The 13994-nt window shown below is 43.7% G+C and overlaps 3 protein-coding genes across 5 annotated transcripts; 2 read left to right on the top strand and 1 right to left on the bottom strand.

The window, feature by feature from the left end:
- The first annotated feature begins 554 nt into the window (after window positions 1-554).
- LOC114788668 (protein lifeguard 1) lies at window positions 555-4618 on the top strand. Of its 2 annotated transcripts, XM_028977470.1 has the most exons (8): window positions 603-678; window positions 1181-1250; window positions 1372-1604; window positions 1860-1936; window positions 2790-2990; window positions 3390-3518; window positions 3778-3921; window positions 4169-4618. In XM_028977470.1, exons 3-8 carry the CDS (start codon window positions 1373-1375, stop codon window positions 4319-4321), a joined length of 936 nt encoding a protein of 311 aa, XP_028833303.1. In that variant the 5' UTR covers window positions 603-678; window positions 1181-1250; window position 1372; the 3' UTR covers window positions 4322-4618. The 2 variants fall into 2 exon arrangements, with proteins under 2 accessions (XP_028833302.1, XP_028833303.1); XM_028977469.1 differs by lacking the exon at window positions 1181-1250 and having other exon boundaries at window positions 555-678.
- A 205-nt stretch (window positions 4619-4823) lies between these two features.
- parp2 (poly (ADP-ribose) polymerase 2) lies at window positions 4824-9455 on the bottom strand. Of its 2 annotated transcripts, none has more exons than XM_028978208.1 (17): window positions 9237-9455; window positions 8896-9108; window positions 8543-8701; window positions 8396-8466; window positions 8264-8314; window positions 8082-8178; window positions 7927-8002; window positions 7752-7854; window positions 7448-7613; window positions 7153-7291; window positions 6975-7038; window positions 6696-6830; window positions 6406-6533; window positions 5731-5830; window positions 5562-5629; window positions 5305-5382; window positions 4824-5179 (listed from the first exon to the last, which is right to left on the bottom strand). In XM_028978208.1, the coding sequence occupies exons 1-17, from the start codon at window positions 9292-9294 to the stop codon at window positions 5017-5019; spliced, it is 1869 nt and encodes a 622-aa protein (XP_028834041.1). In that variant the 5' UTR covers window positions 9295-9455; the 3' UTR covers window positions 4824-5016. The 2 variants fall into 2 exon arrangements, with proteins under 2 accessions (XP_028834041.1, XP_028834040.1); XM_028978207.1 differs by having other exon boundaries at window positions 5305-5429; window positions 5531-5629; window positions 9237-9453.
- Window positions 9456-9503: 48 nt separating this feature from the next.
- On the top strand, window positions 9504-13863 carry mettl17 (methyltransferase like 17). Its single transcript, XM_028978209.1, has 14 exons — window positions 9504-9910; window positions 10627-10768; window positions 10840-10989; window positions 11083-11170; window positions 11306-11387; window positions 11716-11789; window positions 11870-11964; window positions 12218-12288; window positions 12375-12482; window positions 12570-12638; window positions 13028-13078; window positions 13320-13406; window positions 13488-13687; window positions 13776-13863. The coding sequence occupies exons 1-14, from the start codon at window positions 9851-9853 to the stop codon at window positions 13861-13863; spliced, it is 1365 nt and encodes a 454-aa protein (XP_028834042.1). The 5' UTR covers window positions 9504-9850.
- Window positions 13864-13994: the final 131 nt, after the last annotated feature.

The raw sequence follows: 13994 nt of genomic DNA, 5'->3' as shown, positions 1-13994 counted from the left end.
GTGATGCATGCCATTGTTGGCATAAATCACCGGAGGTCCATTTCTCTGTGATCTCCATTTTGTTCAGAGACACTTCTGGAAATTGTATCTAATTTGAATGTCAAAGTTCATTTCATTATTTTCCTAAGAGATGTAGACAATCTGCCTTCTCTCTGCAAAAGAACAATTTGAGTGTTAATTTATTAAATTGTAAATATGTATTACAATTCAAAATGGCTTTCTGTTCTGTTCATGATACAGTTTCTATGCCCAAAATCTTTTGTATGTCTGAAACAGAAGTGTTTTATATGTATTTTTTTACAATAAATATGCTTAATGTGTAATCTGATGTCCTTGTTTTTTTGTGGGCTATCATTATGATTGTCTGGTATCCTGTGCCTCATAATAACTTTATTATTGTGAAATTCTATTGTTTTTTTCGTTTTGTTTTTTTTTAAAGCACTTTTTCCATTAGACCCCTGCTGTTGGTATTTCAGAGCTCACCAGAATGGGTTGTGCCACATTTCCCCACATTTACAGCAGCTTTCACCTGTGAGGGGAAGTGATGATTACCACATAATGTTTAACCATTCGTGATGAAGAGGAAATGAGCAGCGAGGTTTAGTGGTGAACCTTCAGTGTGTGTGAGAACCTGTTGCCTGGCTGTGTGAAGAGAAAGAAGAATCTGATAAGTGAAAGGTAATAATGATCAACTATATGATCTGCTATGGTTATGTTTTGAAATGCATCCATAATTTATTTTCAATGAAATGTCATGATAACAGAAGTAGTCAAGTTATTGAATCAATTAGTATAAAACCTGCTTATTAACAACAATGGACTGGACTTCACAGATGTTATGTATCTGTACCATGTAGGCATACAATATATTCATAGCATTAAAGTATAGTGAATTATCTTTATTTCTAATAAATAGGAAAGCTTTCAGTGGGATATTTAGACCTTATCAGTCATTTTAATTCTGAAACCCTATAAAAAAATTATGAATTTATAAATGTATAAATCCACTCTAAATAAATCTTTTCAGATGTCACATAGGTGCTGCATCCATGATAATCTGTATAAATGGCATATGCGGCATATTGTCATGTACATATGTTGTACAGATGTTTCTTTTTCACTGTATGTGCGTTCCACTTGTTTCCACCCACATACATCCTCCTCATACTTATTTACCCAGCACCCAGGATGATCATTCTACTCTTGAAGTCTGAAAATGGCTGATTGCATCATGGACAAATTTATTTAGAGTTGGGATAATCCGTAATACTTTTATTTCAAATATTTGAAATGACTCAACAAAATCAACTTACATGAATCAAACTGATAAATAAAGCTCAGTTAATGTACTCTCCTCTGCTGTTATCTCAGAATGACAGACATGCAAAATCCTGCAGTTCCTGAAGGAGCACAGGCTGATCTGAGCACACAGCAGCCCAGCCTACCACCGTATCCATCTGAGGAGGACCAACCAGGCACCCTGCCACCTCCCTACAGTCCACCACCATGCAACCTTCCACCATCCCACCAGCTACCCTACCCACTCTCACCAGAGGAGGCGAGCATGGAAGCTACAGACCAGTGCTCTGCATTAAGGACCACGGGTAAAACCAATCGTTTCTTCATTTGAACTTTTTATCTGGTTGCATTATTACACCAGTAACCAGCAAAACTCCATACTGAGAGCAAGACTTTCAAATTGCAAAATCCCTGACCACTTACAGATTTGTGGAAGCATGAGAATACTCTAACTTCCGTTATTCTGCAGTGGCTGATGGGGAAATCAGAGGACATTTGGCATTAGATTGCATGGAAAGAGAAAGAAAATAATTTCACAAATATTTCCCTCCATCCTGCAGAGCCTAATTTTGAGGAGAATGAGGCCAAGTCAAGCTGGCCACAAGACAAAACCATTCGACGGGCTTTTGTCAGAAAGGTCGGTGTTTTGTCATGCAAGTCATAGAAGAGGTGTGTATCTAGGTTCACTTACTACCATTGTGTCCCTGAGCAAGACGCTTAACCCTAAGTTGCTCCAGGGGGGGACTGTCCCTGTATCTACTGACTGTAAGTCGCTCTGGATAAGGGCGTCTGGTAAATGCTGTAAATGTAAATGTATCTTTTATTTACACTGACAGCCCCACGTAAGTTGTATCGGCAGTACTTCCCTCCCTCATTAACTGATCTCATAAATGATCCATTCTGGGACTTCCCTGCAGGTATCTCTCCTTTGCCTCGTTGTTTTGTGACTCAAATCTGAACCTAATTTCACTTTGCGCATCTAGTCTTTAATTTGTTCATTTTCGATTTTAGAATGTTTTCACAAATGCAGACTGAAACTAAACTGAAACTGAAACGCCCCCTTAAAGGAAAACTGAAACAAAAGAGGCCTGTCATCAACCTGTTCCGGTTTTTAATGGCTGTTGGCAGCCACAAACCAAGTCAAAACAAGCTTGGAAATATATAATAAGTGTAATCATTTCTAATCCCCCAAGTCACAAAAAGGATTCCAGGGGTGACCCTCAACCATACACCAATTCAGGTCACAGAGTGGGACTCAACCAAGATGGATCATAGTGTCTATAAGGTTTGCAAAATTGTGGAAACCACCAACTTGTGTTTTAATACACTTCCTCAGTTGTAACATTACCTTCAGGGCTTCTCTGTTCATCTTCTATTCTGCAATACTGCTCTATGTCAGCCATGTGAAGCATTATTCCATTCAATCAGCCACTGATGAACAGGCCCATGGACACCGTGACTCTGTTGATCAAATTTACTCCTGTGTGCAGGTGTTTACTATCGTCACTCTCCAACTCCTCTTCACCTTCTCCATGGTGTGTGTGTTCACCTTCAGCACTGTGGTGAAAAAGGCTGTGCAGAACAACCTATGGGTGTACCTCGCCTCCTACATAATCTTCCTTGTGGTGTGCATCTGTCTCAGCTTCTGCCGCTCCTTCAGCCGTAGACATCCCTGGAATCTGGTAGGACTGGTAGGTCCCAGCTCTTCTGGATGGGGATTTCTGTTCCCATAAGTGGTGAACAAGGCCATTTCCTGCATCGAAACAGTGCAAGAACTCCTTCTGCAGCTGCAGTGCAGTGCAGTGGTTGCACTTCCTGTATGAACAACAATCAGAGGTGCGTCGCTCAGGTTCAGAAAGTAAAAGTCCTAAGTGGGTTAAAGAGGTTTCACTTTCTGAACCTGAACTCTACACCTCTGTGGAAAACAAAGACAAATGCTCCAGACTTTACCTCTTGTCACAGATAAACTGTACTTTATTTCACTTGCTCTCTACATGTTTACAGTATAAATGTACAAACACAACACTTAATTGCTCATTGTGGACCACAATATTCATATATGATCAGAGTGATTGTGTTTGCATCGCCAGACAGTGGTAACCCTCAGTCTCACCTATGTGGTGGGGACAGTGGCCTCATTCTATGACACTCCAGCTGTTCTTATCGCCATGGGAACAACACTGGTCATCTCCTTTGCCGTCATCATGTTCTCGGCTCAGGTAATATTCCTCTCAAATAAACTCAGTCACCAACGCAACCAGTAGGAGGGCAAACGTCAAAGCCTCTCATATTGCCTCTCTGTGGTCTGCCAATCAATGCCTCAAAAAAAAAAAAAAATATATATATATGCATATTTTATGACATCCCCAATTGTGAGGCACACAATTTAACAACCATAATCCATACATTTTAAAGAAAACAGTTTTGTTAATGGTCATAGTCCTGGTGAAGACTGTTTTCTTCTCTGCACCCTTTCAGAGCAAGGTGGACTTCACACTGTGCAGCGGGATCCTGTTGGTGCTTGCGCTGGACCTGCTCATGTTTGGCTTCTTCAGCTGCTTTTATTACTCCAGCATTCTGCAGGTTGTCTATGGATGCCTGGGGGCCCTGCTGTACGCACTGGTACGCAGCCCATCTTTCACACTTTAGTGTGCACACGCTAAAACGAAACAGCATATTTCTTGCATAAGGCATCACCCTATTTACGGTGCATGCCATTCGTGCCACCGCCGCGTTTTCAAATGCCATGTCCGAAGACGTGGTTACAGCCTCCCCTGTGGATCCTTCTTTTAACACGGAAACTAGCTAGGAAACGGCAGGTTTACAATATAAAAACAATTAAGTAAACTTTCTCTGCTTCTCTTGTCAGTTTCTGGCTGTGGACTGCCAGCTGGTGATGGGCAGAGACACATACGCCCTGAGCCCAGAGGAATACGTCTTCGCAGCCCTTGTCCTGTATGTGGACGTAATCACGATCTTCCTGTACTTACTCATGCTGCTCGGAGGTGGATCTCGAAACTAAAAAAAAAAAAAGCAAGAAGGAACTTTCTATTTCTGAAGGGCCTGAACAAAGATGTGGTTACAAAAAAAAGTTGAACTTTCAAAAAAGCAGATGTCTTATTTTGTCCCAACCAGACAGACTTGTTTTAATTCATCATCCAGCAGGTTGAACTACTGACTGAAACCAAGCTTGCAAAGATCGGAGCGTTGTCTCTCTTTCTGTTAAATTTGACTGTTTTAATTAGTTTTCTATGTTTTAGTTCATTTGGGAGATCCATCGTCAAGCCTACTATTTGCTCCAATAAATTTTTCAAATGAAGGCCGTGCCTTTTTCCATGTCCCCTAATGTGTATTCATAATTTATATACGACATGTATACAAACTTTTTTCAGGCCTGGAAATTACCAGTTCTACATTCCAGTTTTGCTGGTATAAAAGTTTCTGCCACACCTCACACGTCATTCCAAACCATAACCTGAAATGTAATTCCTGTAATGTCAATGACACAAACCAAAGATGACACATTTAACAAAAAAATCTTTTTATTATTTCTAGCACATTCAACCAGAAGGCTTCACAACACGTAGTCTCCACAATATCTAAAACAATATCTAGTGAACAGCTCAAATCAACGGAGAACGTAAGTCTTTAAAATGACAGGTCCCTCATTTAAAGCTCCCGCCTCTCATCTCACCCTCGGGGACACTGCCATGGGCGTCACCACAGAGAAGAGAAATTAAACCGAACTCTCAGAAGGTATCTCATGCGGGTCTGAGCAGGGTTGTAGACAATGAACTCATTGTACAGTAGGTTGTAGCCTCCATTCTGCCCCACCCCAGTATTCACGCCAGGACCCATGGGTACTTTAACACCATCATCCCTGAGAGAGAGATGAAAGGAAAAGGGGAGACAAAAAGATAACGTTTGAATTAATTAAAAAATTAAGGCTACGCAAGCATATCGAAAACGACTGCATATAAAATAAAGACATGTTGATGAACTCACAATGTGACAAAGTTGTTTGGGTCAGGTGACGTCTGGCCCAGGCCTTTAGTGCTGTGTTTCCCAGGAGGAAGTTTGTTGGCCTCATAATCTGCTGCCAGCAGCTCATTACTGTCGCCCAGGGCAACCTGTTACCACAACACGTGATAGTAATGCACAGGGGCAAAATATGGCATCGAACACAATCACAGTTACAGCCAGGGGTCATGATGCAGCAAGTGTTCCTCACCTCGCTAAGCAGCAGAAGGCCAATGTTGTTGTTCTGATTCGCAAAGCAGTAGTTGGCACTTTTCGATGACATATCAGCAAAATAAATACCTTTACCAAACTAGTGGGGATGAGACGGGGAAGCGTAGGGCAAATTTAGGGCAAAGATTAGAACAATGATGGGCTTTCCTTGAACTACAACAATTACATATACACACTCACCATATAACCTGTAACTGGGGCTTCTGGTGGGGCCACCCTCAGGCCCTGACTCAGGATGCCCACCCAGTTAGTGAGTCGAGATCCATGCCACAGCAAGGTCCTGACAAGCACATCCAAACAATAATAAGACATATGCTGTGCAGATTTGAAGAAAGAAAGAAAAAAAAAGGAAAATAATCTTTGTTTTACAAGAATTTTAGAATTTTAAGTAGACACATAGTCGCTGGATCCAAATAGAAGAGTTTGAATGTTCTTGCAGCAATGTTCCCTTAGCTCATGTTTATGGAGCTTAGAAACAGTGGCCAGTAGGCAGGGTAGAAACGGCTTCTAGCGTATAAATAGACTGGTCTGACTACCACAGTCAGACAACGCTCTACTCACCGTGCTGACTTGTCATTAAAACCTTTCTCCTTCACTCCTCTGACTGTGTCTACTTTTGGTACACTTTTTTTTTTGTGTGTGATTAAAATAAATATTGAAACAAATGCCCCAGATTCACTTACTTTTTATATAGATCAAGCACAAAAAATAATTACCAATTATTAAACCACAGAGAGAAGGCTTGTTTTTTCCTGCCATTTGGACCTATCGTCGGAGAGGGCACTAATCCAGCCCAACAAATTTTGTTACAGCAAAACCACCCCATGTACCCAGAGAAGAAATTTGAGAACAAACCTGTTATGCATCTGCGAGAGGAAGTTGTCTTTCTCTTTATCTCTGTCAACTGCAAAAATATCCAGGATGGTCATGGTGTAGTCACTGTGAGTCGGTGCATGAGTGGACTGCAGGTACTTCTCAATAACCTGAAAATGTCAGAGCATAACAAAGGTCTGCACATCACACATGGCGTAACACATTTCATCAATGCACTTTTGGAGGGAATTTTCTAGTCTATACCTTACAAATACATGGTAATAGCCACATGGAACAAAAACAGCGAGGAATGGACACACCGACACACACACCTGGTACTCATTGCAGTCAGAGGGTACAGGGGTCAGTTGGCAATGTAAGGAGTGGTACTGCTTGTCCAGAGGATGCTCCTTACTGTCTGAACTGGACTCAGCCATTTTCACTGCAATCTGTATGTCACTCAATGTCTAAAGAGGAAAAACAGACACACAGGCCTCATGTTGCTATAAGCAAATGTTTTAAATAGGAATATAATGAAAAAAAATATACACATTGCTACATTGCTGGCATTAAGTCATAAATCTAACAAAAAACTCAAAAGGAACTCTTACCTCAAGCAAGGCTATTTTTTCCTTCAGCTCTTCCTCTGTGCGAATAACAGGAGGAGATCGTAACCTTAAAAGAAGATTATTTGCACAAACAATGCAGTTATGTCCAAGATCTGGCATTTGCTGGCACTTAACAGTTAAACCCACTGATTATGGTTAGTGTTACGTTTATGCTACACACCCAAAGTCATGTGGGATGCGGGTGTAGAATTGGTTGCAGGCGTCAAGGAGCTCCTTGCTCTTGCCATTCCTCTTTATACAATCCTCGATCCTCTTCAGAGACTCATAGCCCGCACGTATCTGCTCTGCTGTTAGCTTACCTGCAGTGAATCAGGTAGAAATACATGCGGCCAGTAATTAAGAAGGGGCTAATCTCTGTAGCGAACAGTAAGTGAGAAACATTCGGGATAATGTTGTTCACTTTACTCAGCCCCACTGTGGAATGAGGACTTCCTGCAAGCAACACAGATTTTTACCCAGAGGCGCCTTCTTTATGTTAAACTTCATTTCTAGCACACATTCCTCCATGGCCTTCATGTCACATATGAGCTCCAGCAGGGACTTCACTTTGGGGTTGAGCTTGCAGATCTTCTGTTGGGCAGGGTCTGAAGCCTTGTCGCCAGACTTCTCCGCCTCCTCCTCCTAAGAGTAACACCATCCAAAAGCAGGCGTGAAACTACGTAGTGATACTGGGACAGGGCAGAACATGTCTGTTGCAAGTGTAATGTGATGTCATATGCTTCAAAAGATAAACTTGGAAGCTTGGTTGGAGCGCCTTGCCTTGTCATTGGTGCTGTAGTCCATGTATACCATGTCATACTTTCCTGGGACCTTCTCAAATGTTGCCCGGCCTTCCCATTCATTCTTTGTCTTGTCAAAGAACCTGAAATACAGAACACACGAGTCAACAACCACAAAAAACAACAACTTGCAGACAGAGGAGCATTTAACTCACTTCTTCTTGAAGACATCTTTAGCTTTGAGAAGATCACTACCATAGGACATCAAACTGTTCTGTCCAACCTTCCCAACTAGAACAGAGCAGGGACAGAGTGTTGCGTCGCACTGTGTGAATCTGTGTCAACGGCTACATCTTTAAGAGCAACAAACCTCGACCCCATCTCATCCACACACTAAACACCTTAGCAGCATCGTCCTGCAGCAGCTGGATCAAGTAGTATTTGTTGTTATTGAACTGCAGGTTAGTCTGTGGGAATAAAAAAAAAAAAACTGAAAGATGGACAACACACACACAGAATGAAATCCCTATGTTCAAGATCTACTGCACTTGCCTGATTTAGCATCACATCATAGATGTCGGCACCTTCACAGTAAACATGGGCCTGTCAAACAGACAAGGTCGAGTCGTTATGGAGAACTGCATGCGGACAGGGGCTTTGGTTAGAAAAGGTGAGATTCCGTACCTTTCCCACTTTAGCCTTGCATTCTGGGTCCACGGGGGCTTTTCCCTTCATGACCACACTTTTCACCACCTCTGCATCACAAGAACACATTCATCAGTCCTTCACTGTAATGCTGCACCAGCATTCCCGCCACCGGGCCCTGCTGACCTTTGTTCTCCTCCGCAGAACCGCACTCGACATTTTTGGTGGCACATCGTCTCTTTTTGGAAAGAGGCTTCATATCCTCCTCCTCCTCCTCCGCCTTGATCTGAGAAAGGCCGGTGTGCTGGCTGGACTGGATCACAGGGTCGCCTTCATCTGTGCTCTCTGGAATGGCACAGGTGTGGTTTTCAGCTAGACACAAGTGCATCATTTACATTTACAGGGGGATGCAGCATTTATCCCCCTGGAGCAACTCAGGGTTAAGTGTCTTGCTCAGGGACACAATGATAGTAAGTGGGATTTGAACCTGGGTCTTCTGGTTCATACCACCCAAATCGCCGGCGCCACCGGACACGTGCCTGGTTTGAAGGTGTGCAGGCGGACTTTCCTCTTGTACCCGGTGACCGTGTTGGTCTGGACCATCTTGACCAGGTCCACTCTGTACACCGATCCGGCACTGGCGCTCAGGGTCGCAGACTTCCGCCCGGCTGTCACCGCGGCGTCCAGTCGCGCGGAGTCCGCTGGGCAGTAGGGCTCCCACCGGCCCTCGTCCCCTTCCCACTGCCACACGCCTGCCGGACACACAGCGGGGTTTACGCGACTCCGCATGCAGAAAAAGCAGCAGCAGCAGCAGCAGCAGCAGATATTACAGCGGCACAGTTTATCAGGCGGGCGGGTCGGAACGCGTGAAGATAATTACCCGGGCTGGCGCCCGAGTTGTCCGGGGTCTTATTTCTGGAGCTCCTTGTTCGCCTCATGGCCCAAAACCCTCGCAACGGAGAAACGCCGGGCGCCGTTGTATTTAATGTCGTCGATGCGCTCGGCAGCAACGTGCGTCAGTTCAAGAAACACAACAAAACCGGTCAGCCATTCTGGCGCCCGCGAGAATGACGTCACCCGCGAGGCCGCTGCTCATTGGACAGAGGCCGGCCGGTGCTGCGCCTAAATGCCGCCGCCTGCGGAAGCGGCGGAACCTTTCTCCTTAAACAGTCGCGACAAAAAAGTTTTTATTTTGTGCGGCAGTTTCTAGAAATTAAACGTTTCCCAGCCAGGAAACTATAATCTGTGAACACCGTGTTTGTGGAATTCCCAGTGCCTAACAACACAATCGAAGAAATGAAAACGGGGAAGATATTTGTTCACGTTTCTTAGTCTTCACATAAAAAGAGAAATGGGAAAAAAAAAAAAAAACATGGTTCCCACCACCTCCGAAGTGTCCAGTCGGAGATGTTTTGGTGACGTACCGATGTAGGATCACGTGTAAAGACCTGTAAATTTGTCTTCTTTATTCCACGTTCGTCTGTGAGCGGGACGATGTTTGTTTTAGGGCCTCGCATGTTCGCGCTGTGGCGTCCCGCTTCACCTACGAGCAGGGTAAGTGTGGCCAGCGTTTGGTTGTTAAAAGAACTGAAGAGTTAAAAAGAGTGGAGGGAGAGTAGTCTGAATTGGGTTCTGACGCCTTGCGTCAGCTTGCACATCGAACTCACGCGCTAGCCGCGAGCGGTTCCAAGCCGGCGAGGGCGCATCGGCCGCGCAATGGCGGCGTCTCCTGCGCAAATTCACCCTCGCGGCGGCGCCGGGTTTTCTGTGCGCTCGCCCGCTCGAGTCGAGCGGTGTCCTGCGAGGACAGCCAGTGGCTCTTGTCTCAGACCTTCCCCGAGGCGACGTGGCGAGTAACGGGGTACTCCGCGTGTGGCCTCTACAGCAAGCTTCCGTCCACCCTCACACACGCGTGGGGCGACGCGAGGCTTTGAACGGCGCTCACGTGCTACTCGTTTTGATGACGGTGTGCGTTGTGTCGCAGCCACGACTAAGTCACGTTTTTTTTGTCACCATTGTCATGTATTGATAAGTGCATATATATTTTGTGTGACATTTTTGAGGGAATCTGAGCGAGATTATACGGGAATTATGTTGGTAAGATAGAAGGGGCGGGGCGTATGTAAATGACCTATCTTCTCGTCTGTTTGGTCCATTTAATTCAGTTTCATTCTAAGAACATATAACAGTTGTTAAAATAGACACAACGTTTTAGTCATTTATAGGAAGTGTGTGTGATCCTGTGTTTAATTTCATGTATTTGCCACCAGGCACAGAGCACTGTAGCGCTGCCTCTTGTTCAGCCAGACTTTCTTAATGGCGGCCCTCACAAGAAACACCCGGGAGTGACAAATCTCAAGACTCTGCAGCTCCCAGAAGAGCTTCAGAAAGGAGCCCTGATGCTCATACATGGTAGGATGATTTTAAAGAAATCCTTCTCCAAAGAAAATATAGGGGTTGTGCCATTTCTTTCCACCTTACAGCAGCCCAGGTGAACAGTCTGGCCGACAGGGCGCGACGCCTCAGCAACTTACTGTGGAGCAGAAAGAGGAAAGTGGAGGATGCCCAGCTTAGAGCAAGAGCGAAGACTCTGGAGAAATCTCTGCTGGAGGCTGAGAAAAGTCTCAATAGGGGTATGGTTTAGGTTAGATGATTTAGAGTAATACTGTGCTCCAGTTTGACAAGTTGGAGATATTCCTGCAAGCAACAATTTTGTTTTCAATTAGACGAGGATGAATCCCAACTCGAAGCTCGAATAAGGAAGAAAGTGTTCTATGAACTTCGGAGAACAACTTACCACTGGTCCCCTCTTAGGTACCTTCACATAAAATGCACTCACCCTATAGCACTGAACTGTTAATGTTTGTAAAATACATCCAGTATTTTATTTTGGGTTAAACCTCTGCAATGTAGTCTGAACATCAGGATTCCTTTCTTTATTTTCTGTAGATATGATGAGGAACTTGGAGTGGTATACATGGCTTCTAGGCTGGCAGGTGGCTATGCTGCCGTGAAAAGGGCACTTTATGAGGTATCCAGATTTATTTCTACCGGTTTCAGTCTAAATGTGTGATGGAACGCTTTAAACTACGTCTAGGAACCTAACTGAGCGAGCTGCACTCAGTCCCAGCTACACACACTGTACGATTCGGTTTCCTTATATGGTCATGTATTAGGACCGTAGCCTTTCGTCAGGATCTGTTATCTGTAGATGTACTGTCAGTCCACGTGCTTACTCGGGCAGCACATCTACATTTCTTCATTTCTCTGCAGAACGTCCTGTTGGCTTGCTTAGTGTCTTACTTTAACATTACAGATGTTGAAGTTCTTATGTTCTGTGTGGCTGCCACCCTCTCCAGATAAAGAAGAGAGACCCCGCCTTCTCACCACACTCTCTTCTGGACTTTGGCTCCGGCCTTGGAACAGCAGTCTGGTTAGAGGATGCATTTTTGTTCTTCAAGAACCACAGTGGAGTTGTGCATCATTGTACAAGGTTGAGTTTTTGTTTACCAGGGCATCACATTCACTATGGCCTGATTCACTGAAAGAGATGGTCTGTGTGGATAGCTCAGGAGCCATGAATTCTCTATCAGATCAACTCCTCCGAGGTACAGCACATTTACAGCATTTATCAGACGCCCTTATCCAGAGCGACTTACAATCAGTAGTTACAGGGACAGTCCCCCCTGAAGCAATTTAGGGTTAAATGTCTTGCTCAGGGACACAGTGGGATTTGAACCTGGGTTTTCTGGTTCATAGGAGTGTGTTACCCACTAGGCTACTACCACCCTACATCAATTCTGGAATGTAAACATTTGACCACATAACAAGATTCGTATTTACTGTGTGCTGTCTTAAAAGGAGGAAGTGAAAAAAATAATCCGCTCATCAAGGAGGTCTATTTTCGCCAGTTCCTCCCTGTTTCACCAAAGGTAGAAAACTACCCCTTTCTTTCTTTATTTAATCTTTACCCTGCCAGTTCTACCAATAGCTTCTCCCCGTTTTCCTCGTATTGAAGGCGCAGTCGGATCTGGTGGTGGCAGCATTTACTTTGTCTGAACTCGGCTCCTGTGAAGAAAGGGAGGAAGCCACTCTTACGCTGTGGCGGAAAACCAGCTCTTATCTGGTTAATAGACTTACTTTCTGGTTAACAATGAGAATTACCCGCCCAGCATGTAATTTATTACAAGTGTACTTCATGTGTTCTATTCAGGTACTGGTAGAGCATGGGACACTGGAGGGATACCAAATTCTTATGGAAGCCAGAGAAAGTTTACTTAAGGTTTGAGATTTCTCGTCATCATGTGGGTATTTTTCTGCTGGTGTGCGAACTCTGCCCAAGTGCTATGTCATATTTGCTTCAAGTCGGACTTGGTAATTACTGCATGGTCAGTTATGGGGATTGGCCATATATAGAAATAAACCATCCATGTGTTTATTTCCCCCCCAGCATAAGACATTGTCTATAAGGTGAAAAATTTGCTTTCATTCTCTGAACCTTTTTACCTGATGACTGTTTATTTTTTGTTGACATAATAATAATGCCAGCTTCTCTTTTTGGTACAGAACCATGTCCAATTTTGTTTTAGAGAGAATATTTTTTGTTTAGCAGCAATGAGAGTTTATGGATCATAACTTTATTTATTAATAAAATATCTTGATATTTCTCAGAATCAAGACAAAGTGGTCGTTGACAAACGGAAGCCTTCTGTGTTTGCTCCAGTGAGAAAATCTCTGTTTTTCTAATTTCTTTGTATAGTTGAATGTATATTAAGTCTTTTAGTCTTAATCCTTGTTAATATTTTAACTGATCATATTATTGATTCCACAAATCTTAATTAGCATATAGTTTCCATTGCTAAAATGTTATTTGGAGTGACCTTTTGGGATTATTTTTCTGTAAGAAGTTCCATGCATCTAACTTCTCACGTTCATTTGATGATATTGTGACACATTTTCACAGTGTCCCCATGAACTACCATGCCCCTTGCATCAGGTTTCTGTACCATGCAATTTTATTCAGTCCTACTGTCCTCTGCCTCTCCCAGGGGTAAGTGAACAGTACTAATAAATTGTGTGATTTAAACTTTATAGCACAGTCAATGTGAACAGTTTCTTTTCTGTTCCTTAGAGTCCGGAGAGACTGCAAGAGAAATTCAGCTACTTGATCATGGCCAGAACCAAGATAGTGGGAGATATCGGGTCTGAGGGGCTGGCCTGGGCTAGGCTGACTGCTCCGGTTCTGCGCAAACCCAGACATGTTCACTGCCAGCTGTGTTGCTCCAGTGGGGAGCTCAGACATGTCGTGGTCACCGCACGCCATCATGGAAGGTAGCGGACAGTGTCCTCATGCTATGCTATGATTGCCACACTGGTGCTGCAGTAACTGGCTGCATGTTTTGTGTTTTTTCCCCTGCAGAGACACTTACCGTTGTGCACGCAACAGTGACTGGGGAGACCGACTGCCAGTAGCTGTTGTAGAGACATGCAGTGGCAACATCGAATGACCAAAATGAATAAATATGTCAAATGCATCAGTTCATATCTGTGTTTTTTTTTTTTTTTTTTTGTTTTTTTTAACCTTTCATTATCCTACAAGGATGGGTAATGTGTTGCATAAACTAAATAATATTTACTA

This window comes from Denticeps clupeoides, chromosome 4, assembly GCF_900700375.1.
Source record: "Denticeps clupeoides chromosome 4, fDenClu1.1, whole genome shotgun sequence".
NCBI classification, from domain to species: Eukaryota; Metazoa; Chordata; class Actinopteri; order Clupeiformes; family Denticipitidae; genus Denticeps; species Denticeps clupeoides.
The sequence above is the reverse complement of the archived record's forward strand: the minus strand, read 5'-3'. Positions and strand labels throughout refer to the sequence as shown.

What these genes read in the sequence shown, in the direction of transcription:
- parp2 (XM_028978207.1), bottom strand. Translation starts at nt 9,294, where the DNA reads ATGAGGCGAACAAGGAGCTCCAGAAATAAGACCCCGGACAACTCGGGC. An exon ending in GCAAGGCTAAAGTGGGAAAG is followed by an intron (nt 8,315 to 8,395) that starts GTACGGAATCTC and finishes TCTGTTTGACAG; the next exon opens with GCCCATGTTTACTGTGAAGG. An exon ending in AAAGATGTCTTCAAGAAGAA is followed by an intron (nt 7,855 to 7,926) that starts GTGAGTTAAATG and finishes TCTGTATTTCAG; the next exon opens with GTTCTTTGACAAGACAAAGA.
- LOC114788668 (XM_028977469.1), top strand. Translation starts at nt 1,373, where the DNA reads ATGACAGACATGCAAAATCCTGCAGTTCCTGAAGGAGCACAGGCTGAT. An exon ending in TCATCATGTTCTCGGCTCAG is followed by an intron (nt 3,519 to 3,777) that starts GTAATATTCCTC and finishes GCACCCTTTCAG; the next exon opens with AGCAAGGTGGACTTCACACT. An exon ending in GGGCCCTGCTGTACGCACTG is followed by an intron (nt 3,922 to 4,168) that starts GTACGCAGCCCA and finishes TTCTCTTGTCAG; the next exon opens with TTTCTGGCTGTGGACTGCCA.
- mettl17 (XM_028978209.1), top strand. Translation starts at nt 9,851, where the DNA reads ATGTTTGTTTTAGGGCCTCGCATGTTCGCGCTGTGGCGTCCCGCTTCA. An exon ending in TGAAAAGGGCACTTTATGAG is followed by an intron (nt 11,388 to 11,715) that starts GTATCCAGATTT and finishes CACCCTCTCCAG; the next exon opens with ATAAAGAAGAGAGACCCCGC. An exon ending in GGAAAACCAGCTCTTATCTG is followed by an intron (nt 12,483 to 12,569) that starts GTTAATAGACTT and finishes TGTTCTATTCAG; the next exon opens with GTACTGGTAGAGCATGGGAC.